The sequence below is a fragment of the Sebastes umbrosus genome, chromosome 6, assembly GCF_015220745.1.
Source record: "Sebastes umbrosus isolate fSebUmb1 chromosome 6, fSebUmb1.pri, whole genome shotgun sequence".
Taxonomy (NCBI): Eukaryota; Metazoa; Chordata; class Actinopteri; order Perciformes; family Sebastidae; genus Sebastes; species Sebastes umbrosus.
In genome coordinates, this window is record NC_051274.1 from 35150349 (window position 1) to 35176738 (window position 26390).

The 26390-nt window shown below is 43.0% G+C and overlaps 2 protein-coding genes and 1 long non-coding RNA gene across 4 annotated transcripts in view; 1 reads left to right on the forward strand and 2 right to left on the reverse strand.

Moving 5' to 3' along the window:
• Positions 1 to 22160, reverse strand: part of LOC119490042 (cryptochrome-1-like) — a 30934-nt gene extending 8774 nt beyond the window's left edge. Inside the window, exons 1-8 of the mRNA XM_037773212.1 lie at positions 21483 to 22160; positions 18585 to 18748; positions 4726 to 4834; positions 3456 to 3598; positions 2938 to 3122; positions 2707 to 2795; positions 1786 to 1926; positions 507 to 818 (exon numbers count right to left, since the gene is read on the reverse strand). Of these exons, the coding sequence (XP_037629140.1) occupies positions 507 to 818; positions 1786 to 1926; positions 2707 to 2795; positions 2938 to 3122; positions 3456 to 3598; positions 4726 to 4834; positions 18585 to 18742 (1137 nt within the window). The 5' untranslated portion in view covers positions 18743 to 18748; positions 21483 to 22160. The remainder of the gene's footprint in view (positions 1 to 506; positions 819 to 1785; positions 1927 to 2706; positions 2796 to 2937; positions 3123 to 3455; positions 3599 to 4725; positions 4835 to 18584; positions 18749 to 21482) is intronic.
• LOC119490093 lies at positions 18077 to 20184 on the forward strand. The gene is made up of 2 exons (XR_005207326.1): positions 18077 to 18125; positions 19421 to 20184. It is a non-coding gene; the product is annotated as an uncharacterized LOC119490093 (long non-coding RNA).
• A 4052-nt stretch (positions 22161 to 26212) lies between the features above and the next one.
• The window catches only part of LOC119490068 (ras-related protein Rab-7L1-like), a 6872-nt gene continuing 6694 nt past the window's right edge, over positions 26213 to 26390 (reverse strand). For both annotated transcript variants that reach the window (XM_037773282.1, XM_037773281.1), the window contains exon 5: positions 26213 to 26390. This exon is cut by the window's right edge and continues 457 nt beyond it. The gene's annotated coding sequence lies outside the window, so the exon portion shown is untranslated.

Sequence of the window (26390 nt, forward strand, 5' to 3'; positions counted from 1 at the left end):
GATGATAACGTTTCTCTCTGCGGAGCCCCGTCACTTCACAAGACACGGGAAACCTCTGTTGGTCTGGAGGAGCTGCAGCAGTTATTTCTGCACAAACGTCCACTGAACATTCACTAGATATTCTCAGAGCTAAACTAACTCTTCTGCAGTGTGGAGTGAGCAGCATGCACGTGAGAGGTGGAGAGAGAGAGAGAGAGAGAAGAAGCGCGGTGTGTGAGTGAAGGCAGGCAGAGGAGGAGAGACTCCGGCCACACGCGAACGCGCATAGGATCCCGACCCGGTACATTTATACGCTTAAAAAGTTACAAACAGTCCCTTTAATAATCTCAGATAATCATGTAAAATCCATAAAATTTGGTATTTTTCCCAACCACGGTCCTAATACGGCGTCATAGAAACAAGCTGCTAGCGTTCGTTTAGAAACAGGAGCTTTCACTAACATTGAATCACTCCTTATTCCAGATGACGTCTGGTCTGACATCCTCGGTCGTACTGATCTTCCTCACCTTCATCCCTTCCTCCCAGCTGATCCACAGGTCCCCCCTGGTGAGGAAGCAAGCCACCGCGTGCCTGGCCAGGTGATGGATCCAGCCCTCCTGCCTCAGCTGAGTCATGATGGCGTCTATCCAGGGGAACCCGGTCTTGGCCTCGGCCCACTTGGCGAGCGCTTCAGGGTTTTTGTCCCAGGGGATGCGTACGCAGATGGGGTTCCCCTCCATCTTGTCGAAGCGCGGGTTGTTGGTGGCCGTGGTGTAGAAGAACTCCCGCCACAGCAGCTGGCCGTACAGGGAGAGCGGAGGGGAGCTGTTCTTCTTCACCTGGAAGGAGAATAAACAGAACCAGAACAGAGAAGATTATTATATTAGATTATATTAGAAACATCTGGTAGGACTTTGGTTCACCAGCATGCTGGATGAGCTGCAGTATTTCCTTTAGCAACTAAACATTAATATGTTTTTAGGCTTTAGTCTTTAACCCTCTGGGGGGCCTTCATACTTTTAATAATATCTCTGTAATGGATGTATGTAGCTAGGGATGTCACCAGAACCGATACTTCGGTACCAAGTCGACGCCAGAATTCTAAAAATTGACGGTACTTGTTTTCTACAGTACCGACGGAAACGTACGATGCCTTCAGGGTCCGAAATTATCACCCGCCAAGCACCACATGCAGCCGCTTCTGTCCTCTGCTCTCTGTGTCGGAGTCTAACACACACACACACACACACACACACACACGCACACAAACACACACAAACACACACACACACACATACAACAACGCCATGCAACAGCAAATCCAGAGATGAGAATGTAATCACTTCAATCTTTTGTTGCTTATTGCTAAATCTCTGAAAAGCGGTGTTTTTTGTTTTTTTTTTAACTCTGGACTCTGTATTTCCGGTGAATGTTGTCGGGACTTCTTATTTGATTATCTTACACTGAACTCACAAGATCCACTTAGTTTGAACCGATCCAACAGCAGCAGTTGGATCCAGTTACTCTGCTGTTAAAATGACGTTACAGTTGATGAAGAGCTCATACGGCTTGTTTAGGACTCGAGACCTGAGTTGGGACTTGAGACTTACTTGTGACTTTTAAAACAATGACTTGATTCCACCTCTGGAAGCCTTTACCCAGTGAAATGTCACCATGTCAGTGAATGTAAACTACTGCAGTCTGAGGATAGATATAGACACATGTGCACATGTGTGCACGTGATAAAGTCTTCCCCTACTGCCCGTAGGAGCTGATATTAAACCACTGGAGGAGTCGTGAACTGACCTTGCGGTAGAGGTCAGTGAGCTTGAAGTAGAAGAGGCGACAGGAGAGGCAGCCGAAGCGCAGGTACGGGCTGAGGCCCGTCGGGCTGGCCAGCAGCGAGTTGGCGTTCATTCTGGGACGCTCGAAATTAGCCACCCACGCCTGGAAAAACACAGAGACGGAGAGACATAGAGGGGTTCTGAATATAATCATATTATCAGTCTGTAAAAGCTGCAGTGAAATAATGATTCACTTTAGAGTCTCAAATGTTCCACAAACAAAAACTAAACTAAATATATTTCATTGTTTTAGTCCAGGAGTCAGCAACCTTTCAAAATCTGTCTGGAGCCGCAAAACATGTGATCATCGTGATGAAGGTAACTCAGTTTGTAGTCTAAGTATATAGTATATAAGTCTAATGCAGTGAGGGCCAAAGAGACAATGTACTACGGAGTATTAGGGCCACATTGAGGGAAACAACATCTGAGATTTACACAATAAAGTCAGAATATTACGAGGAAAAAAGAAAATAACACGTAAAATTACTACTTTATAATATTATGACTTTATTCTCTAATCTCAGATGTATTTTTTTCCTCAATGTGACCCTAATACTCCGTCGTACCATAGACCTAAAACGATGATGAATAAAAATGAAAATGTAAACAAAGCACAGTTATTCATTTCCATCTTTATAAATCCACAGGGAGCCGCTGGAGAGGAGCTGAAGAGACGCAGGTTGCAGGTTTAGTACGTCAACGTGGTCTGAATGCCGTTTCTGAGGCTTTAAGAGAGAAATACTATTTAAACTTAATGCTAATACAATGATACCTGTAACAATAAGTCTTATTTTCTGTCATTTAAAACTATCATGAAGATGTTTTCTGAGTATCTGTCAGCCATGCAGGGGCCTAAAACAGGAGTAGTAGTAGTAATACTGACTTTTCTCTCCAGATGGCGCTCTATCCTGGTCAGAGCTTCAGTCTCTCCTCCCGGCCACACGGCGGATGGCAGACCGTCGGTGTCAAAGCCTGAAAAACAGACACCTGGATCAACTTCCTGCTTTATAACAGTGGTGCACTCACAGATAGAAAACTGTCGGATGACACAACAATCCATCAGTGTCTTTACTAGTCTAAGTGCAGGTGTGTGTGTGTCTGTTCGTTTTCTCACCCAGCTCCTCCAGGGACGGGACCCCGTACTTGTCTCCGTGGTCCTCAGAGATGGGGGTGACGCATCGACCCATCAGGCTCTCCGACAGCGTCTCCACGGGCATCTCGGGAGGATCCAGTCGACTGATCAGAGTCTGGAAACGCTTGTAGGTGAGAGGAGGCTGCCCACCGTTCAGCTCTATGATCCTGGGGAGGGACGGAGACAGGGACGGAGACATGGACGGGTCAAGTTTTAATCTAAAACCATTACTATTCAACTACGTAAAACAAACACTGCCTGTTGTTGAAGAACGATCCCAGTCTCTTCCACACAATGAGCCACGCAGCTCATTAATTCAACTCGGTATCGGCCGATACCCAAAGCCCCGGTATCGCTGTCGGTATCGTGACTTAAAAAGTCGGATTGGTGCATCTCTACTTTTTTCAAAATAGAAAATAAATATACCTTCAGATAGGATGAGCCATCGTCTGTCTGGCTACTCACTCAAACAACTGTGTGTTTGTGTGTGTTTTCCTCACTTGTCCAGGTCGTAGAGGGTGTGCGATGTCTTGACGTTGACCTCCACTCCCGCCTCCATGGCCAGCTTCTTGATGGCGGCGTCTCGCTCCTTCCCAAAAGGCTCCGAATCATACTCGAAGGTCAGGCGAGAGATCTTCCACTCCTGAGACAGAGAGAGAGAGATATGACTGTCTGATGCCTTCAAATTAAGACTTCTATCACAATATACTGTAGGTCGTTTTATATCGCGATAAAGATATATATCATGTCATAGCATGTTTCCTGGTGAGTCAACAATAAACAGTCTATAACCACACCATAAAGCCACTTTCTGTAGACTCCTGTGTGAGTTAAATACTTGACAAATGAAAGAGTATTTTCTTATTTAATTAAGAACTTTAGGGAGAAATGAACACAACAGTTTCAAGTGAAATTACAGAGAAAAATAAATAAATAATTTCCATATAAATACCAACGAGTTTGTTAATCACAATGAAGTGAGTGGTAATGTAAAGAATAGAATAGAATATATCTTTATTGTGATTGTACAAGTACAACGAAATTTAAATGCAAACCTTAAAACGTGCAAAAAACATAAACAATACCGTTCCTCTAAAACTATAAAGAAATAAATAATAATAAAAAGACACATACCACACACAAGACAGTCACATTCTGCAGGTATTGCACGACTCATATCATTACTGCACAGTGAATATTTACAAGATGCTCAAGTGTTTGCTGTGTTTAGTGCAGTTCTGGCTCTGGCATAAAAACTGTTCTTTAATCTGTTAGTCCGTGATTTCAATGTCCTGAACCGTCTGCCTGAGGGCGGCAGTTCAAAGAGAGAATGTCCGGCGTGAGATGACTCCTGACAATATTCTCTGCTTCCCTGAAACAGCGGGAACTGTACAGATCTTCCAGGGAGGGGAGAGGCCAGCCGATAATCTTGTGTGATGTAAAAACAGAACCGCAATCCTCAAATTTAGATATTCCCTCAGAATATTTCACATCAGATTTTTGAGTTCAATTTAGACGACTTAATTGTGTATAACGATATCTCGACATCTGTTTTCATCACGATACGATTCCATTGAAAGACAATAAATCATCATATCGAGTTATCGCCCAGCCCGACTTCAAACGCTGGTTTATCTCACCGACTGTCCGAGACTCAACGATATTCAATTTGCATTTATATAAAAACAGCAAAAAGCTGCACATCCTCACGTCTGAGGAGCTGGAAGCAGATGGAGATAAATGACTGTTTAAATGAGAATAAATGCTGACCTTAAAGAGCCGCGGGAACACGTTGGCCGGTTGGCCCCTGATGACAAAAAGGCGAGAGTTGAGTTTCCGAAGGTTGGCGTCCAGATCCTCCAAACACTGGAGGAGAAACCTGAAGAGGGAAGACAAAGAAGAGGACGACAACACATTTATTACTGATCTTCCTCAGAGCTAACGGGACAAAATGAAAGAGCTACTCATAACTAGGGATGCACCGATACCAGTACCAGTATCGGGTCCGATACTGTGCTCATGTACTCGCACTCGTAAAACGGCTCTGATACCACTCACGCTCCACCTCCACGACGGTGCGGGCGAGATGGGCCGGTGGTGCGCCCGACCCCGCGGGGCCCTCACTTTCATTGCGCCACGGGGTCTTGCACCCTCTGACTCACGTGTGCGTTAGACTCTTTGGTCCGTGTTTCAAGACGGGTCGGGTGAGTTGCTGACATCGCCGCAGACCCGGCGCCTTAACGTGGGCTTTATGACGGGTGCGACCACCCAGACAGACAGCTTTAATGGATCCACATACACCAGGTGAAAAAAGAAAATAATAAACCTCCCCCGTGTGTCTCCTTCACTGAATGAATCATTTGATGCGTCATCTATGATGACTCCAACTTGTTTAGGTGTACTGTGCACATTTCCATTAGTGCAAACCCTGTTTGTCCTTCTGACGCACACAAGTGACGACTACTGACTACTGATAAGAACATTCACAATCAGCTGGTGATTCATGCATCCAAAAATAAAGAAAATACAAACTAATGCATCAGATGTTGTCCCCTCCCGAATCCTTTCTGAATGAAACAAACCCTTAAAAGCTCTAATTACCATACGGAGTATGAAAATATAATAGTCTAATCTAAACGGTGGGGGGGGTTTAAGAGAGTTTCGGTGTTTCTGTCTCTGAAGGTCGGTCGTGACGCACACTTGTCTGTTCTCCAAATGGACCAATCACAGCTTCCGGTAAAGCAATTTTTGAGTAGTTGCTGACGCCGACAGATGATGCCGACGGCGGACCCTGACCTCTCAATCTGACCATGCAGCACCTGTGTGTCATTATATTTTGAGTGGTTGTTAGTATTTCGATCAGAGCGTCACAAAACTGGTTCAGTACTGCTTTGCTTTGACCACTTAGAGGGACTGTCAGAAATGTGTTGTTAACAGCTTCACCTGTGTCCGTTAAGTCAACTAAAGTCAGCGTTCTGTTGCTCGCGCTTGTGCTCGCTCTACATAGACATGAAGGAGCATCACTCAACACAGTGAGGAGACACACGTCAGCTAAAAGCACCATATCACTCTATATTTCAGCTGCTTGGCAGTAATGTTAGCTGACCAGACCAAGGTCTCTCCATGAATCAATGCTGATCCTAGTGTTGGCTTTTCCCGCCTCAGCCTCCCGACCGCGGCCGGAGGGAACGGGGGAGACGCCGGAGTTTTGGTGGGAGACGATAACGTTTCTCTCTGCGGAGCCCCGTCACTTCACAAGACACGGGAAACCTCTGTTGGTCTGGAGGAGCTGCAGCAGTTATTTCTGCACAAACGTCCACTGAACATTCACTAGATATTCTCAGAGCTAAACTAACTCTTCTGCAGTGTGGAGTGAGCAGCATGCACGTGAGGTGGAGCGAGAGAGAGAGAAGGAGCGTGGTGTGTGAGTGAAGGCAGGCAGAGGAGCAGAGGAGCAGAGTACAGCAGAGACTCCGGTCCTGGAGACCAAAGCTACGGTCTCCCCCGCGTCCTCCGACCGCGGCCAACACTGTTTAACAGCTTCACGAGATACAACCAAGAGGTTTTGGTGCTTCACTGGAGTTTGTGTTGGAGTCTGAGTCTGAACAGCGGAGACACACGAGAGACCATGAGACACCGACCAGCAATGATTTATACCTGGAAGAAGTTACAAACAGTCCCTTTAAATTCACTTTTTTTGTTGTGATTCCGCCGTGGGTCGGTGCGGCCCGCACAGCTGAGGCAGCGAGGCAGCACCAGCAAAGCGGACCTCTTCATCTCCGTCCGCTCCCCAGCGGCGATCTACCGCTACTAGTCCACGGATAAAAGATTGCATATGGTGTCGTTCTCTCGGACGGATACAAAAATAAAAATGAAAACTGCTAAAAATGTGTTGCGAAATATACTCAGGTGGGTGTTAATATCTGTGGGCAGCCCGCCCAAGTGAAGTATAAAATAATATCTGTGAGAAACGCGTTCTTATGTTTCTAATTGCTTTCACATAAACATTTAACTTCTGTATTTCTGTAGGGCTGTGTAAGTACCGAACCATTCATCTCATTAAGTAGGTCGATGTACAGCAGCTGAAAAGGCTTTTGAAGCAGTTATTATTATTATTATACTGAAGCGGTCTTTATCTCTTTTGAACATCGGAATCCGCCTGATCAACGAGTCCTTACAACCCGAAACTAAAAAAAAAAAATCATATCATCAAATGACTCGTGGGTGTTTTCAGACCTTCTCTTTCACCGTCTAGGTGATCCTTCACTAACAATCACACAGAGCTGAGTGTTGGTAGGAGATGGGTCTTGAACCTTGATCTCTGAGGTCTGTACTACGAAGCCAGTTCATCATACCCAGGATATCTTCTCCTTATCTGGCTTCACTAACCCGAACAACCGAGATCACGCTAAGCGGTCCTACGGCGCTGGTTATCAACTCGGTAAATCAACCCAGGGTTTCTCAGTCTGGCTGTGAGTGCGTTCACATGAACGGTCTTGATGTTTTCACATCAATATAAAATAGATATTAGAGAGAATTATGACCCGTTTAACTTCATAACAACTTACCAAGAGTTTTTTTTTATTTAAATAATCATTTGAATTGTGTTTTTATGCAAATAACCATTACAGATGACGATAACAAAGTACAGTCCCTCCCCCAGAAGCTACGGTGTAATTCAAACCCTATAATTTATCATGCATATACTGTTTTCTATGTAAAATATATCAAACATTGAATGACATCTGATCTAAAATGTTATTCCTTCATTTAGCTCAGAGATTTCAAAAGTGTCAGGCAAAAAAAATATATTTTTCTGCCACAGAGGCAGGAAGTGAAAAAAGTTCATTATCAGACCTTCCCTCCCCCGTCCTTCATGGCCGATACCCAAAGCCCCGGTATCACTATCGGTATCGGGACTGAAAAAGTCATAAGGTGATGTAAGGAGGAAGGGCGGCGTCCTGACCTTCCACATATTACATCCAAATTTCCCACAGATACTGCCAAACTGTGTGCGGGTAATAGCGTGAGTGTGTGTGTGTGTACTTGACCTGGGTAAATTTCAACGGTTTCAACGGATTCAAACAAAGTGAAATCACAACAGCTTTCATCGTTGATTCATCCTCAGGTGTACAGAGGGATCAAATATAATCCCTCAAGGATCATGGTGCAACAACCGTGACGCAAAACTGGAGCCGAGAGAAGCGTAGAGTTTTTAAGTGCAAATTCAAATACCAGGAGTTAAGAAAAACAAGTCAAAGAAAGCATTGATCAAAGCCCTAAATTAAACACGTTGTTTTTTTCCGGAGCTGATGATGGGCGTAGCAACGGAGTGAGCCATCTCGCTTCCTGCTCATCTCTGCTGCACGTGCACAGTACCGATCGGGCACTCGCGGGAAAAATGGTGGTGAGCAAAGACAAAAGTTTGAGAGCTGAAGGTGCAAGCGGGCATTTCTTTCAATTCTCCTGGAAACAGGAGTTTAGTAGAGTGGCATTAGAGGACGTGGGCAAAACTCCATATTCGTTTATTTAAAGATTAAAAATGACAATTAACTTTGGTCTTTGTTGTTATTTGAAAAACGATAAAAAATAAAACAACCTGTATCGGGGCATTAACATTAACGTTGAACTCTGAGTGTCCAAAAATATCAGTTATTGCAGGTTTGAGTATAGCTATAATGCAGAACTTACAGACTTATAATTGAGTCAATAAGATAATTCAACATTTTGTTCTTCCACCACTGTTACAATACTACAACTTTAAAATAGAAACTTAAAATTAGAGCTGTGAGCAGCAATGAACAGGTCCTCACACCTTCCCGCGCGTCGGGGGGTACTGGCGGGATGCAGACTGACGCGGCCAGGCGCGATGAAACTCGAACTCTGATGAGCGCAATGACGCCTGCCACAAGACTCTACGACAAACGGTTCATGAGTTATGAAAGGGGGCGTGGCTCACGTCTTGGGGCGGGGCTATGAGTCTATTTTTGCATGTTAATGTTCTCAGGACTGGACCCTCATCATGCCTGAGGACTTTGGGGCAGATCGGACTATGTACAGCTGAGTTACAACAACTTCCTGTTTCATGGCAAATGGCTCAAAATGGCCGCCACGCCACGGTCAGGTCGTTAAGTGAAAACTCACCATTTGAATAACTTTTCATCCTCAAGGTCTTAAGATGGTTCTGACCAAATTTCAAGTCGATCTGATTAAATCTGTAGGAGGAGTTCGTTAAAGTACGCGGCCTATAAAACGCCAAAAATGGCAGAAAATCGGACATTAAATTAAAAATGGCTGACTTCCTGTTGAGTTTTGGGCATACCTCAAAGAGGCTTTTTTGTGCGTCTCCACATGTTACATCTGTCTGCCAAATTTCATACATGTAGGTGAAACCGGAGCAAGGGGCTCAATTTTTCCAACTTTCTAAGTGTGCCAAGTTTAACAACTTTTTGAGCATGTTAAGGTCCTCAGAAAGACGATTCATTTTAAGAAAAAGAAGAAACACTACAGTTTCAACAGGGGCTTCGCTGGCCAGACGTTGTCGGTGCTCGGGCCCTAAAAATTAAAACATCACACGAAGCGTGAGAGCTGATATTAGAACTCAAGGCTGCTATTAACAAACTAAAAATCACTGTGTGGTATCTCTTATTTATTTCCATAGCTGTAACACCTCTGCTTCCACAAGCTGCACGGCTGTTCGGCCTGTCAACAGCCGCCCCATCTAGACTGTGTCGTCTGACCCGCGCGGTCCCGATCATTAGCAGATTGTGGCGGGATCGCGGGACAAAGCAGACAGCCAGGCGGCCACGCGATGTTCTGCTCAGTTTGGTTTCCTCCCGTCTGACCCCGTTAGCCTGATCATTAAACCGGAGGAGGGCTCGCTCAGGCTCAAAGCTCCATTTGCTCCCAATCCGCACACAGACGGACAGAGCTGGGCGCCAAGGTCGCACGCACACACACACACACACATACACACACACAAACACACGCACACACACACACACACACGCACACGCACACACACACACACACACACACACGAGGCACGTGCCTGCTTATCCATGAGCTAGTCACAGTTATGAAGCCTTATGAAGGCGTCCAAGACGGACCCGTCTGGGTGGGTCTTTTTGTAGACCAGCTCACACAATATCTCATTCTATGCACTACTTACTCAATATGTGTATCACGGACCAAGCCAGAACTCTTGGTGTAGTCATGGACTCTGAGCTGAGCTTTAACAGCCACATTAAGACAATTACAAAGACAGCCTTCTATCACCTGAAGAATAGAGCAAGAATTAAAGGACTGATGTCTCAGCAATATTTGGAAAAACAAGTCCATGCATTTATCTTCAGCCGACTTTACTGTAACGGCGTCTTTACTGTCGATCAGACGGCTGCAGCTGATTCAGAACGCTGCTGCTGGAGTCACACTCTTCTGTGTTAGATTCTATCCTAGCTTCTATTTTCAGCTTGTTTTCATTTTCTAATCATTTACGTTTTAATGTTTTTATGACTGTTTTAATTATGTCTTAATGTTCTTTTGCACTTTGTCCCAATGTTCTTGAATGTTGATGTAAAGCACTTTGAATTGTTGCTGAAATGTGCTCTACAGATAAAGCTGCCTTGCCTCACCATCATTCAACATCTTTCCTTAGTATCTATCTTTTTGGGATATATTGAGCAGTAATTTACGTCGTCACTTCCTGAGAGTCTCCTCCCCGGTTGGAGATGTGTAACCATTTGGGGTGAAAAAAAAAAAAAAAAGATTCACCTGTGTATTGCGATTAGTTTTTTTCCGATTTTGAAATAGATTTTTTTAATGCCAGAATCGATATATTTATTTCATTTGAGTACATAGAAGGAAGTTACCGCTTTTATTGTTGTAGTGTTAAAAAAGTGAACAAAAATCACAACAAATCGTAATATCCAATCGCAATACTTGAAAATCGCAATACATATCGAATCGGCACCAAAGTATGGTGATAGTATCGAATCAGGAGATCGGTGAATCGTCGGCAATTTATAATAAAAAGGGGCAGCTTGAAAAGTCAAAGATGTCAAAGAGTGGGAAAGCAAAAAAAAAAAATAAATAAAACTTGCTAGACTTCCTGTCGGGACGTCTGAGGCGTCCCAGACGCGCCGTCGGTTGTCTTGTACTATGACACGCTACACCAGATAAAACCATCGATTGTCGCACACGACACTCATTTATCGTTCCGAGTCGACACCCTACGACGGCCGTGTCGGGCGTTAATTGGGCCGATATCGTGTAGTCTGAACCGCGCTTTAGAGAACAACTCACCCTATTTTCTGCAAAATTGTAACATCTGTTGTGAAAAAGAAAGAAAGAAACACTGAAATCTGGCTCCACGGCTTAAATACTTCTGCTTTTTGAGTCAGGTAACAACAGTACCTGTCGATGATCATTTCAGTGGGTTCATGCATGAGTGAGATCAGATTCGTGGTTAAACCGCCAGCATTTTTAACAAAGACAACTTTCAGCCATCCGACACGGAACTGACAGTTGGTGTCACAGAGTCGAGCTGTTTATCTGAAAATGACATTCAACACCGTGGAAACCACCAGCAGGTTTTGCTTTGCGTCACACATCAGTGTCATCATCAGTTAGTCCAGACATGCATCGTATCGGTTTATCACATTTCTCTGGCTGCCCTCCTTCTATCTCCTATTTTTTCTAGTTTTTAAAATAATATCATTCTGGGTGACATATTATCATCTGTCCTATGTGTGTGTGCACCGCAGGGAACAAGCACGTATGCCCACATGCATTCATCCAAACCTTTTGGTGTGCATGTGTGTGTGTGTGTGTGTGTGTGTGTGTCTGTGCACATGAGCACGAGACCATGTCTGTGTTAAGGATGCAACGATCTATTCAATTCTATTCTATATACACTCACCGGCCACTTTATTAGGCACACCTGTTCAATTGCTTGTTAACACAAATAGCTAATCAGCCAATCACATGGCAGCAACTCAATGCATTACGTCATCTAGACGTGGTGAAGACGACTTGCTGAAGTTCAAACCGAGCATCAGAATGGGGAAGAAAGGGGATTCAAGTGACTTTGAACGTGGCATGGTTGTTGGTGCCAGACGGGCTGGTCTGAGTATTAAACTGCTGATCTACTGGGATTTTCACGCACAACCATCTCTAGGGTTTACAGAGAATGGTCCCAACAAGAGAACAGATCCAGTGAGCGGGGGTTGTGTGGACGGAAATGCCTTGTTGATGTCAGAGGTCAGAAGAGAATGGGCAGAGTGGTTGGAGATGATAGAAAGGCAACAGGAACTCACATAACCACTCGTTACAACCAAGGTATGCAGAATACCATCTCTGAACGCACAACACGTCCAACCTTGAAGCAGATGAAGACCACCCGGTACTAGCAAGGTGTACCTAATAAAGTGGCCGGTGAGTGTATATATATTATTTTATTTATTATTTTTTTTAAATGGATCTATTTTAAAGTATGCAGATGACTCTGTGATTGTCAGTCTTCTTCGGGGTTAATGAGAGCAGCCACGGCTCTGTAGCTGATGACTTTGTCAAATGGTGTGAGGAATCATATCTGCAACTAAACATATCTAAAACCAAAGATCTGGTCATTGATTTTAGAAGACACGCCTGTAAACCTGAAGTCACAACCATTAAGGGTCAAACTGTCAAACATGTGCAGTCATATAAATACCTCGGGACTATCATTGACACCACACTGAACTTTGAGGCACATTGTGAAGCCGTATGCAAGAAGGGGCAACAACGCCTGTTCTGCTTCCACATCGGGAAAACCATGATTCTATTCTATCCTGCTTTTATTGAGTCTGTTCTATCCTTTTCACTAGTGTCATGGTTTGGTACTCTGCCTCTGAAGGACAGAAATAGGCTGAGTCAGATTATTAAATGGTCCAGTCGGGTGATTGGTGAGTCACAGCTGAGTTTAGAGTCCCTGTGTACCAGACAGTTACAGCGGATAGCCAGCTACATCTCACACCATGACTCTCATCCTCCGTCTGGGGAGTTCCAGCTCCTCCCATCTGGTCGGAGGTTTCGGGTCCCGAGGTGCAGAACAAAGCGCTACAGGAACAGTTTTGTTCCAGCTGCAAATGTTCATTTAAATAAGTCCTAGCAGCTTTTGCACATATTTATGGAAAGTTTATCCCTTTTCTCATTTATGTGTCTTTTCTGTCCTGATATTTCAGTGGTTTCTTTTCTTCATATTGTTCTTGTGGCCTTCTCTTTGCTGTGTCCTGATCCCACTAAGCCTTTGAGTACTCTTTGTCATGTTTTTGGTGTATCTGTCTCTTGTCTGTGCTCTACCTTATTGTCAATACGGATGTCATCCTCTATTTTTGCTGCAAAACAAATCTACCTACGGGTACAAATAAAGTCACCTGAACCTGAACCTGATATTATATACATTATATACATTATATACTGGAATTCTAATTCCTGTTAGATTTGAAGATTTGTTACCAAGTTGCTGATGTACAATTTATTATTTTAATAATAAATACAAATTCTGTTATTTTTTAGGATTTTTTTACCAAGTTGCTGGTCTAAGATTTATTATTTTTTAAATAAATAAAATAAAAAAAACGATTTATTTGTTACATTTTGTTTTACAAAGTGAGGAAAGTAATGTTTAAGTCCAGCCTGATGTTGCCTGTTATTGTTGTTGCACATAACAGAATGATCTCAGTCACTTCCACACAGTGAGACATACAGCTCATTAGTCAAACACTGGTATCGGATCGGTACTCGGTATCGGCACTTAAAAAATCGGATCGGTGCATCTCTGCACGTGTGAGTCTCTGATTGTCCTTCTGTGTGTTGCTGGTTAACCACTTCCTCTTGGTGTTCCTGGCTGCCTGCCTGTGTGTGTGTGTGTGTGTGTGTGTGTGTGTGTGTGTGTGTGTGTGTGTGTGTGTGTGTGTGTGTGTGTGCGTGTGTGCGTGCGTGCGTGCGTGCGTGCGTGCGTGCGTGCGTGCGTGTGCGTGTGCTGCCTGGTCACACATCAGTCCTTATATAACTGTAACTGCTCTGGCCTACATCTGGTAGAAAACACACACTCAGCACAGACTGCTGCACCACAACACCGTCCCTCAGCCGAGGAACCTTATTTTGTAGCCGTGCGCTCGTGACTGCTCCTCGAAAGTGCCCCCCCCCTCCCCATCATGTTTGGGATGAGACATGGACCAAACTAAAAAAATAAATTAAATGTTTTCCCAAAGATAGTTTCAGATAGTTCTTAGTAGAGCCGGGACGATTCACCATCTCCCGATTCTATACATCATGACACCGGGATGCTCATTCCATATGAATTGCGTTTGCAATACTTATTATTATACGTATATTGCATAGAATATTAAGATTCTACAAGTATTGTGATTTGATATTACCATTTATTGTTACCTTTTTTACCTCTAGACCATGAAGGGAAAAAGTTGAATCATCCACTTCTAGGGACTTTGACTTTGTAAAATCTCTAAATGAATCCAGTAAAAATGTTTGATTTTCAGCATGTATGTAGTCAGAGATGTCCTGAAGTCAAATATATCAGGATCATTATTAGTATAGACAAGTATTATGATTTAATAACAAAGTATTATATTACATTACACTCACATTAACAAAGTATTAACTATCTAAATAATGTTTATAGATGGTTTACAAAGCAGTTATTAACCATTAACAATGTGTTACAAATATCTGTCTATGTAACGTTTATAAATGTTTTACAATGGTTTACAAATAATATCTTATTCATTAACAAATACTTATATATATATATATATATATATATAAAATGCTATTATAACTGTTAAAATAACAAATGATAGCATTACTAACAATAAGTAGACATTATAAATTATCATTTCTTTGTTTGTTAACTTTAAAATAATTATTAACTAAGTTTAATTAACTATAAATGTACCATCTATGAATGCTGGTTATGATAAAGTGTGTCATCTCTCAGCAGATAAACATGATTTGATGACGGATTGTTTTGTTTCCCAGCCGACGCGGCGCTGTGTGGTGTTTTCATCGCCGCCTGCATCGATAACGGGCCGACGGCAGAAAGCCTCCCTCTAAGTAGGTCACCGTCACATAACCACTCACAAGTTTCACGCGCTGACACGCTGACCTACATATATCACACAGACGATTCTCTAATTGTTTCCCCTAGATGGAAAAATAATTGATCACCTTCACTTGTATTGGCTTGTGCTGTTGCTGTCTTTCCCTAGCACTGCTCTGTTAAACATCACTACGGTGGAGGGAACACAGAGTACTGCTTAATCTGTTCTCTGCTCACTAAAGCTACACACTGAGCATATTTAATAAAATGCATTTACAACTAGGTAGAAACCTTTTGTTTTGATACGGGTGCTGTCCTGGTGTCAATCCCCTGGGATCAGATAACTACATCTATAGATGTTAAGTGAACTTCGGTCAGAGAACCGACTGACAACACAGCCTGAATCTATAGAGAAAGGATGTAAACACACTATCCCCTACTAGACATCTTAGATCTTCTTCTATAAGGCCTGATTAGTTCATAGACAATAAGCTAAAACAAAGAGACACAACACCAACGCAAGATGAAAAACCAGTTTCAGTTTATCAATAAGATCAGACCTTGTTTCTCAGTCACGTAATCAGAACCTACATTTTGGAGAGATCTTTCAGCATCCGGCTACACAACACGGCCTGATCTTGTTTATCATATCTGACCTTTAAAACGCAGGAAATGGACCAAGCAGGCGGTAAATGAGAAAACAAGTATTTAGAGCACGACTCAATAGATTCACATTATTTACTCATCTGAGTCTATGTGGAGGTAGAAGGAAGTTACCACTTTTATTGTGGTAGTCTGAGTAACGTGACGTCATATCCCTTCCGTATCCGTCAACCAAAACAAACCTCAGAGAGTGTAAAACGTTGGAGGGTCAGCGTGGATACGACCTGCACCATGTTAAATCCAGCGTGGTAAACACTACACATCCAGTAAAGGATGGAAACACTTTGGGTTTCACACATTGACAGGAAAAGCAGAGCTAGACAGAGCAGAGCTAAAGCTGCATGCTAACTCTGTCACGGACAGGAAACGTTATTGTACCGCGGTAACGTTGCGGTGGAGCCGGCCGTCGCTCTCGTCTCCGTGGTCAAATGGGCCGACGCTACGACTGTAGAGCACCCAGATACTGACATCTGTGTTCTCTGCATTGAAACGGCCCCGATGGAGCTGACCATGGATGGATAAAGAGAACGGAGCTGACGGGAGAGCTAGAGACCACCTTGGAGAAGTTAGAGGAAGTAGACACGTGGGACTACGTCCGCTTTTCAAAATAAGGTGTTAAAGGGAACTGTATATACTAAATACATCTATGGAAATCAGACTGATGGATTATATTCACCAGAAGTATAAAACATTACATGTCCCTTATAGATTAAAAATAAAATACCACTAATCTGTGAGGGAAATGTCTTTATTCTTTGATTTCTGGGTTGCTGGATAATAAATGTAATCAATAATTCCTGACAATGATCCTGATATATTTGACTTCAGGACATCTCTGACTACATACATGCTGAAAGTCAAACATCTTTACTGGATTCATTTAGAGATTTTACAAAGTCAAAGTCCCTAGAAGTGGATGATTCATCTGGTTCCCTTCATGGTCTAGAGGTCAACAAGTTAACAACAATCACTAGAAATCAGAATATTGAATCTCAATACTTGTGGAGTTGCAATACTTCAAAATCAAATCGGCACCAAAGTATCGTGATAGCATCGGATCAGGAGAGAGGTGAATCGTCTCAGCCCTACTAGCTGTCCGTTCATAAAACGGGACGGTGCGTGGAGCTTTTTTAATCCCAGCACAACAGACCTACGAGTTTAAGGTAAAAATAACACTCCTGATTGGATGATGGTCTGCCGTACACAGGCCTGCAGGTGTCGGGGCAGCTGGACAGGCTTTAGTGTCCCTGTCTGAGCCTGTGCTGGCTGTATGGGTCTTAATTTAACCTCGAGGGGGGGGGGGGGGTCGTTGTACGTTCACTTCACACTGCCTCGAGAAAGTTTAACCACCTCCGGGTTCCACCTGGCTCCACCTGGTTCCACCTGGTTTCACCTGGCTCCACCTGGTTCCACTTGGTTTCACCTGGCTCCACCTGGTTCCACCTGGTTTCACCTGGCTCCACCTGGTTCCACCTGGTTTCACCTGGCTCCACCTGGGAGTCCATTAGAAACTCATCTTCATTAAACACAAACTGTATTCTAAATGCCAGTCAAGCCTACAAAAAGAGAGAGATGTGTTTAAAATGCCGACTAGATATTAGGGATGCTCATTTTGAAAAATGTTCTTAACCGATAACTGACAAGATTTGTGCCTCTCACACAGCGGTGTACCAGCAGGAGCACAGCAGATATTCGTTGACGGGAGTCTCCAGTTCAGCGTCCGGGAGCGTTAACTTAGCAGCCACGATGCTGCGTTCACTGTCTCCAGTTCACCGTCCGGGAGCGTTAACTTAGCAGCCACGATGCTGCGTTCACTGTCTCCAGTTCACCGTCCGGGAGCGTTAACTTAGCAGCTACGATGCTGCGTGTAGTGTCGCGGACATGCAGCCACTTTCCCAGTAAAAGTCTCCAGTCTTGCAGTCATCAATACACATGGTGAAACGTCGGTAATCATCACTATGGAAGTGAACTATTTTCAAACTTTCACATTTTTTTTGTCCACTTGAGGGCAGCGCAAACAGGCTGTGAAGTCAGAGATGTCCTGAAGTGAAATATATCAGGATCATTGTCAGGAATTATTGATTACATTTATTATCCAGCAATCCAGAAATCAAAGAATAAAGACATTTCCCTCACAGATTAGTGGGATTTTCTTTTTAATCTATAATGGCCATGTAATGTTTTATACTTCTGGTGAATATAATCCATCAATCTGATTTCCATAGATGTATTTAGTATCTACAGTTCCCTTTGTTAACACCTTATTTTGAAAAGCTGACGTAGTCCCACGTGTCTACTTCCTGTAACTTCTCCAAGGTGGTCTCTAGCTCTCCCGTCAGCTCCGTTCTCTTTATCCATCCATGGTCAGCTCCATCGGGGCCGTTTCAATGCAGAGAACAGACATGTCAGTATCTGGGTGCTCTACAGTCGTAGCGTCTGCCCATTTGACCACGAAGACGAGAGCGACGGCCGGCTCCACCGCAACGTTACCGCCATACCATAACGTTACCGCCATACCATAACGTTACCGCCATACCATAACGTTACCTCCATACCATAACGTTACCTCCATACCATAACGTTACCTCCATACCATAACGTTACCTCCATACCATAACGTTACCTCCATACCATAACGTTTCCTGTCGGTGACAGAGTCAGCATGCAGCTTTAGCTCTGCTCTGTGTAGCTCTGCTTTTCCTGTCAATGTGTGAAACCCAAAGTGTTTCCATCCATTCGATGACTTCGTAGACGATGATGACAGACATTAGAAGCTTCATTCGTAAACTTCAATAGAAGCTTTGAATGTAAGAGATGACATTCAGTACAGCCTTAAACATCTTATGTAATAGCGTCCTCTTACCTCCACCTGTTGACGCCGACGTTGGACGAGCCGGCGAACCACGGGTCCAGGAAGTAAACACAGCGCACTGTGCCTGCTCCTCTGACCGCCTGCAGTAGCGCCGGGTTGTCATGGAGACGGAGGCCTTTCCGAAACCAGTGGATGGAATTTGGGGCCATTTTATTCTGAGAAGAAGAAGAATCACGTCAGAGCTGATTGAAGCGAACAGTGAAGCTTCTCTTAATGGAGCTGGATGAAAACGACAGCTCTGCATGTACAGAACAGAACGGAACGGAACGGAACGGAACGGAACGGAACGGAACGGAACGGAACGGAACAGAACAGAACGGGGCGATGCCGTCGTCTTTAACAGTTCGCTCGGTACACAACTCAATGTCTCTCCGAGGCAGCGGGAGAGATAACGGCAGCATCCAAGTTACAGTTGCCAACGGTGTGGGATGTGCCAGGAATAGAACAAAATGAACTCCATCACATCTCTGTGGCCAAAGACTTTTTATGCGTTCTACTGTAGGCCAGACATTTTTAGATGTTTGGAGCTTTGTTAACGCCTTATTTTGAAAAGCGGACGTAGTCCCACGTGTCTGCTTCCTCTAACTTCTCCAAGGTGGTCTCTAGCTCTCCCGTCAGCTCCGTTCTCTTTATCCATCCATGGTCAGCTCCATCGGGGCCGTTTCAATGCAGAGAACAGTAATGTCAGTGTCTGGGTGCTCTACAGTCGTAGCGTCGGCCCATTTGACCACGGAGACGAAATCTCACACTATGCACTACATACTCAATATGTGAACTATCGTTCAACATACTTCTGTGTGTTTAAACAGTAGTATTTATATTTTCAGACACACTGAACAGTAACTGACGTCGTCACTTCCTGAGAGCCTCCTTGCCGGTTGGAGACGTGTAACCGGTGCCAACGTCATGTGACCGAAACGACAGTTTGTGAGACTCAAAGTCTGAATAAATTTAAAATATATATATTACAACTTGCTAAGAGAAATGTTATACTTCCAGTTAAATCAAAGCGTTATTGATGTTTCAGAGCCGTCCGTCAATGTCCGTTAGGAACGTTGTCGTCATTACCGCATTGCATTGTGGGATATAAGTGCTGTTAATGATATGCTATTGAAAGCATCGTAAACAGCTAATAAGTGGACGTTGAGATTATTTTTCAAATACATGAAATTGACAGTTTCTATCCAGGCAAATTAATTATTTGGATGATTTCATAACTGCACCGTTCCATCAACTAGAAATGTGTTAACTTAACTTTTGATCTGCAGAGGAATTAGAAATAAGATGTTTATCTGCACAGAATGTCCCAACTGTTCCACCAGCAAGACATTCGTTGGAGTTTTAGTCACTGTTTTTTTTGCATCGTCATCGAAATTATGCCTAGTTAGACTTTGTAAAATCAAAACACTTTCCTGAAGTGAAGTGGCTGCAGGGCGTCTGTAACTAATGACATGTTGTGTTTACCGTCCATGAACCTGACTTACAATAGCTCATCACATTCTCTGACACATTGCAGATGTTTACGGTGTGACGGCTGAAATCTGTCGGTTTCTCTGCCGCCGCCGTGACGCATAAAACATTTGTGATCAGTGTTGAGAATACTCGTCTTGTCTGCAATTCACGAAGAAGCAACTCTAATTCACAGAAAGAAAAAACCCTCCACACTAACAGTACTTATATAACTGAAGACGTGGGATGGAAAATGGACAGGTGGGAGGACGGGACATCAGCTGAGTGGGTGGAAATGGGATTTGATGAACTGGCTTCAGCCTTGAAAGTATTGCATTATAATAGGACGATGGAAAAAGTATTGCCAATCTATAATTAACCCTTTGAGACCCGCCGACTGTCTTTACTGTCTTTCAGAGGCTCTAATAGGTTCAGTTCTGGAGTGAAGGAGGTTAAATAACGCTCCAAAGTTGGGCTAAATTTTAGCGAGGAAAAATCTGGCATGTCCATTTTCAAAGGGGTCCCTTGACCTCTGACCTCCAGATCAGTGAATGTAAATGGGTTCTATGGGTACCAACGAGTCTCCCCTTTACAGACATGCCCACTTTATGATAATCACATGCAGTATAAATGTGTTATTGTCTCCTATTCTAAAATGGTGTATCTTAATATTTCTGCATCCTGGGGTCCCTAAACAGTGTTGAGTTCCATAAACTGGGTCTCACTGTAAAGCTGAGACTCTGGTGGATCCAATGAACCCAACTGGATTCATGTGTGATGATGTTAGTCCCCATAGGAGACATTTCATTGACCTCACTGTATAAAATGACCTGTGGTGACCTCTAGGATAATCACAGCCTCATGAAACTTTACAGCCACAAACTAGAGACCTAGAGCATTCAGAGGATGGATGGATCAGACTAGAGACCTAGAGCATTCAGAGGATGGATGGATCAGACTAGAGACCTAGAGCATTCAGAGGATGGATGGCTTTCCTAGCTAGATTGACAATAAGGGGGTTTCTGAGATGCTGAGTGTTGATAGAGATGCTGAGTGTTGATAGAGATGCTGAGTGTTGACAGAGATGCTGAGTGATGATAGAGATGCTGAGTGTTGACAGAGATGCTGAGTGATGATAGAGATGCTGAGTGATGACAGAGATGCAGAGTGATGATAGAGATGCAGAGTGATGATAGAGATGCAGAGTGATGATAGAGATGCTGAGTGTTGATAGAGATGCTGAGTGATGATAGAGATGCTGAGTGATGACAGAGATGCTGAGTGTTGATAGAGATGCAGAGTGATGAACAGAGATGCTGAGTGAACGAGGTCAGCAGAGTAATCCTTATGTAAGTGCCCTGTTTATTAAACTACAGCCAGTTTATAAGAAAGTTAAACACACAAAACTGCCAGAACAGAGCCAGAAAACAGCCGTCCTACCTGGTGCTGGCTCCCCGGAGGTGATGTCTATGTGAAACCCAAAGAAAGACGCATTTCTTGCCTCTGTTCTGCTGCTGAAGGTGCAGAGATCAGCTGGCTGCTTCACCTGCTGCTGCTGCTCAGGTCTGTTTCATAACCGATGCACTCACTGCGCATGCGCCGTGGACTCACGGCGCATCCTCCCTGCGCAGATTCCACTCTCACGCTGCCTTCACGGAGCACTGGTTAAAGAGACAACATTTACGGCGCGCACACTTTCAGAGCCGTTATTAACGTTATTAGTGGACAATAACAGCAAACACAACACATAACTACGTGTGATGGTATTTCTTTAGTATGAAATATGATGAAATGAATTCGTTCTGTGTGAACCATTTCGTTTTGTGTTAAGAAATACAATATTTCGTGTGTTTTTGCGCTTATATTTTATACAGTGACAGTGATAACACAATCAGAGGATTTAGAGAAGATTCAACAGAATATTAAACTGTTGTATTTACCGCCGGAGAGCCGACGTGAATCGTAATATAACGTTTGGAAAGTTAGATTAGTCATTTTTCCCACAGTACTAGAACGCAGCACTAGACGTGCTTCAATCCGCTGCTCCCATTGGTCGGTTAGCCGTCCGCCGCTCCCATTGGTCGGTTAGCCATCCGCTGCTCCCATTGGTCGGTTAGCCGTCCGCCGCTCCCATTGGTCGGTTAGCCGTCCGCCGCTCCCATTGGTCGGTTAGCCGTCCGCCACTCCCATTGGTCGGTTAGCCGTCCGCCGCTCCCATTGGTTTATTCTGGTCTTGTAAATTTACATGTGAATTGTGGAAAGATGTCAATAATTTGAATACTTGTTAACATTTTCTCAGATTTTGCACTGTACTATAGAAATATTATATTTGGTTGCTATGGTTACAGTGACAAAGACAGAAATGCATTTTTTCTTATTAATTTAATTTTAATTCTCAGGAAGTTCTACACTCACAAGTGTAAATTTACAACAAAAAAAAGCCTAATTTCTTTGTATTTATGAAAGAAATTGAATTATATCTGTCAACAATTTCTTCCTCACAAAACCACAAAGCAATGAAAACGATGAATGTATGCAATATCTTTAATGTTTTTAAGTGAAATTATTGTCATACTCTCAGGTGGTCTTTTATTTATTTTTTTATTATTATTTTATGTTGGTTTTGTTTCATCTCTGTTGTCCTTTTATGTTTGGCACAGCTCTTTGTTTATGTTTTCGCTCTGCTTCTTCTGTATGTAAATGTTTTTAATGTTTTCTGCTGTTACTATGGTTACTGACATTTAGAAATAAAAATAAATTAAAAAAAAAATCCTTCCTTTAATACATCCATGGATCATCTAAGGTTTAATACATCCATGGAACAGTTTAATACATCCATGGATCATCTAAGGTTTAATACATCCATGGAACAGTTTAATACATCCATGGATCATCTAAGGTTTAATACATCCATGGAACAGTTTAATACATCCATGGAACATCAGAGCGTTTACTTTATGGGTTTCTAGCTGGACAAAAAGGGAAGTGTGAGTGTCAGCAGCGGCTGTGATGGACAGTCACAGTCAGCGGAAGATAACTTCATTATAAAGCGGTTGTTCTCTGAATAATGTTCCTCCTGGTCTGGAGGTTCCTCATGTTTAGAAATATTACAGAGGACTCAACAGAGAGAGATTTACACAATAAAGTCACAATATTACGAGAATTAAAGTCATAATATTACGGGAAAAAAAGAAAATAACAAAAGAATTACTACTTTATAATATTATAATATTTTGACTTTATTCTCTAAATCTCAGATGTATGTTTTTCCCTCAGTGTGGCCCTAATACTCCGTCGTACCGTCGTACTATAGACCTACAACAATGATAAATAAAAATGAAAATGTAAACAAAGAACAGTTTTTCATTTCCATTTTTTTTTCAACCAGGTTACTGGTGTACAATTTATTAAGTTAATAATAAATACAAATTCTGTTAATTTTGGAGATTTCTTACCAAGTTTTATTAATTTAATAATAAATAAATATTCAATATGTATAAATAAAATAAAAAAGGTATTTATTTGTTTCATTTTGCTTTACAAAGTTAGGAAAGTAATGTTTAGGTCAAACCTGATGTTGCCTGTTATTGTTGTTACACATAACAGAATGATCACAGTCACCTACAGCTTATTAATTAAACACCGGTGTCTGATCGGTACTCGATATCGGCCGATACCCAAAGCCCAGGTATCGCTATCGGTATCGGGACTTAAAAAGTCAGATCGGTGCATCTCTAGTGTCGACCTGAGGTCTTCTCTTACGCACCCGCCCACCTACAGGTGTGCAGAAGTATCCCCTGGGGTAGGCTACTTGGGAATCGTGTGTGTAAGCACCTCTTCACAGCAGATCTGTCAATTCCAGTAAAGTAAAACATCAGTTATGATTTCCTATCGGCAGATGGTCGAGGACCTGTTGGTTGCAGAACCCGACACACAAACAATCCCTAAATATGAGTGTTGCTGTGCCAGCGTCATCGGACATGTTGTCCTCCAGCCTGCTCGTGAAATGTCAACCCCTGTGAATAACCATCAGACTCTCTTGAATCACAATTGATGGATTTTATTCTGCAGCCACCAACAAAACTTTGAACCTCACAGAGAAAGGAATCGCTGAGGAAATAAAAGCAATAAATCAAAATGAGTCTTATGGAAGAATAAAACAGACAAAGGGATAAAACACAACGGTTGGTCTGTCAAAACTAAACAGATTTACATCAGTGCATTATTTCACTTTCTGCAGATGATCCACATAATGTGTCTTCTTAGTCAACTCAGTCATGAAAAACAACACTTTCTAGCGTAACCCGTGACGCAGCTGTCTGTTTGCGCTGCTCGATGGCGGTCAGAGGTAAAGGACAGGAAGGCCGTCCCTCCTTGAGCGACTCCTTGAAGGAGCTGCTGCAGCGCTGACGTCTCGTCTCAAGGCCTCGGGCAGTTTTGACGTTCTTCTGCTAAATCAGCGAATTCTTTCACTGAGGCGTTGTTATTCACAACCTTTTCCTCCACCTGCAGTGGTATTATATTGTATGGCTCAAGTCAATATCACCTAGTACAATGCTCTTCAAGAGGAGACACCGCAGATAAACAGGGTAAACATTTTAACTAAAAGATAGATATCATCATGAAAAATACCAGAGTTACCCTTTAAGTAAAAGTTACCAATACAAGAATATAAAAGTACAATCTTACATTTAAAATCCTACTTAAAGGTACTATATAGGGATGCACCGATACCACCTTTTTTCAGACCGAGTACTAGTACTTACATTCGGGTACTCTCCGATACCAAATACCGATACGAGTACTTCTCTGTGCCCGTCTCGCCCGCACCGTTGGGGAGGTGGAGCGTGAGGACCCGAAAGATGGTGACGAGAGGTTAACGTCACGCTGCTGTAAAGTGGTATCGCTGCCGTTGTATCGGAGCCGCTTTGCGAGTACGAGTACATGGGCACAGTATCGGACCCGATACCCGATACTGGTATCGGTATCGTATTGGTATCGGTGCATCCCTATTACTATATGTAACATTTTACATTTATTAATCACTTCATATCACCAATGTGTGAACGGAGAGGTAACGTAACTATATACTGAAATTTTGACAATTTCTTTGCTGCATTAAAAAGGTTTACACTTTACACAATAATAAATAATTACACAACTGTAATTCCTGTTAACTTTGAAGATTTTTTTTACCAAGTTGCTGGTGTACGATTTATTATTTTGATAATAAATAAAAATTCAATTTGTATAAATAAAATAAAATAAAAATATTTATTTGTTACATTTTGTTTTACACAGTTAGGAAAGTAATGTTTACGTCCAGCCTGGTATCGGTGCATCCCTAATCATGATCAACAGGGTGAAAACCACAGTGTTGACCTGTTGACACATCATCGTTGTGTGGATCCGTTGATGCGGGGGAGTGGTGCTCCGAACTTTCACCGAACCTCCAACCCTCCAACCAACTGTGTCCACTTACAGCTAATTATTCAGGAGACGACCTTGTGTCTGTTCAGGGTACATTGAGGAAATCATTACAAGAAAACTTTAACAGCGGAGAAAAATACTGCAGCTTTTCAGCTCTATAACAGATTTATGTCTGGTTCTGACAATAATAAAAATGATGTTTTACACGGCTTTTGGAGATTATTAACACAATCACTCGAAAAGACGGCTTTTGACTTTAAAAACAGTGTGAATTTACCCACAAGTCTCTGCTGTCAAAGGCTCATGTTGACAAATGAAAAGCAGAATGTCGACAGCATGTGTGAGCTTTTGACGTCTCCGAGGCACGTGCACATCCACGTGCCTTCGTCGGACACACACACCACACACAACACAACACACACACACACACACACACACACACACACATACACGCACACACACGGTGACACCGTGCTGGAGGAGGTGACCTGGCGTCTGTACTGAGCACACCTCGTTCTCACACCTTCTCTTTAATAACCGAACACACGCACGCACGCACGCACGCACGCACGCACACACACACACACACACACACACACACACCTTCCTCCTCCTGCTCCTCTTCATCCCTCTCTCTCCTCCTCCTCATCCTCCCCTCTTCGTGCCGATCACTGCGTTCTCTGGACAAATACTGACCTAAAATCACATTTACTCAAACTGAAAGAACATGAAACTTACAGTAAGTTTGTAAATATTTGTTTTTAATAATTATGTACATAGTCAAGAGCAGATCAGGCACCAAGTTTGGAGGGTTTGAAGGTCCGTGTTCGCCAAATCTTATAGTTTGTAAATATCATCATTACTTTGCTATCCATGTGGAGCTCCCTTCCACCGATCCGACAGTTATCAGCCATTGAA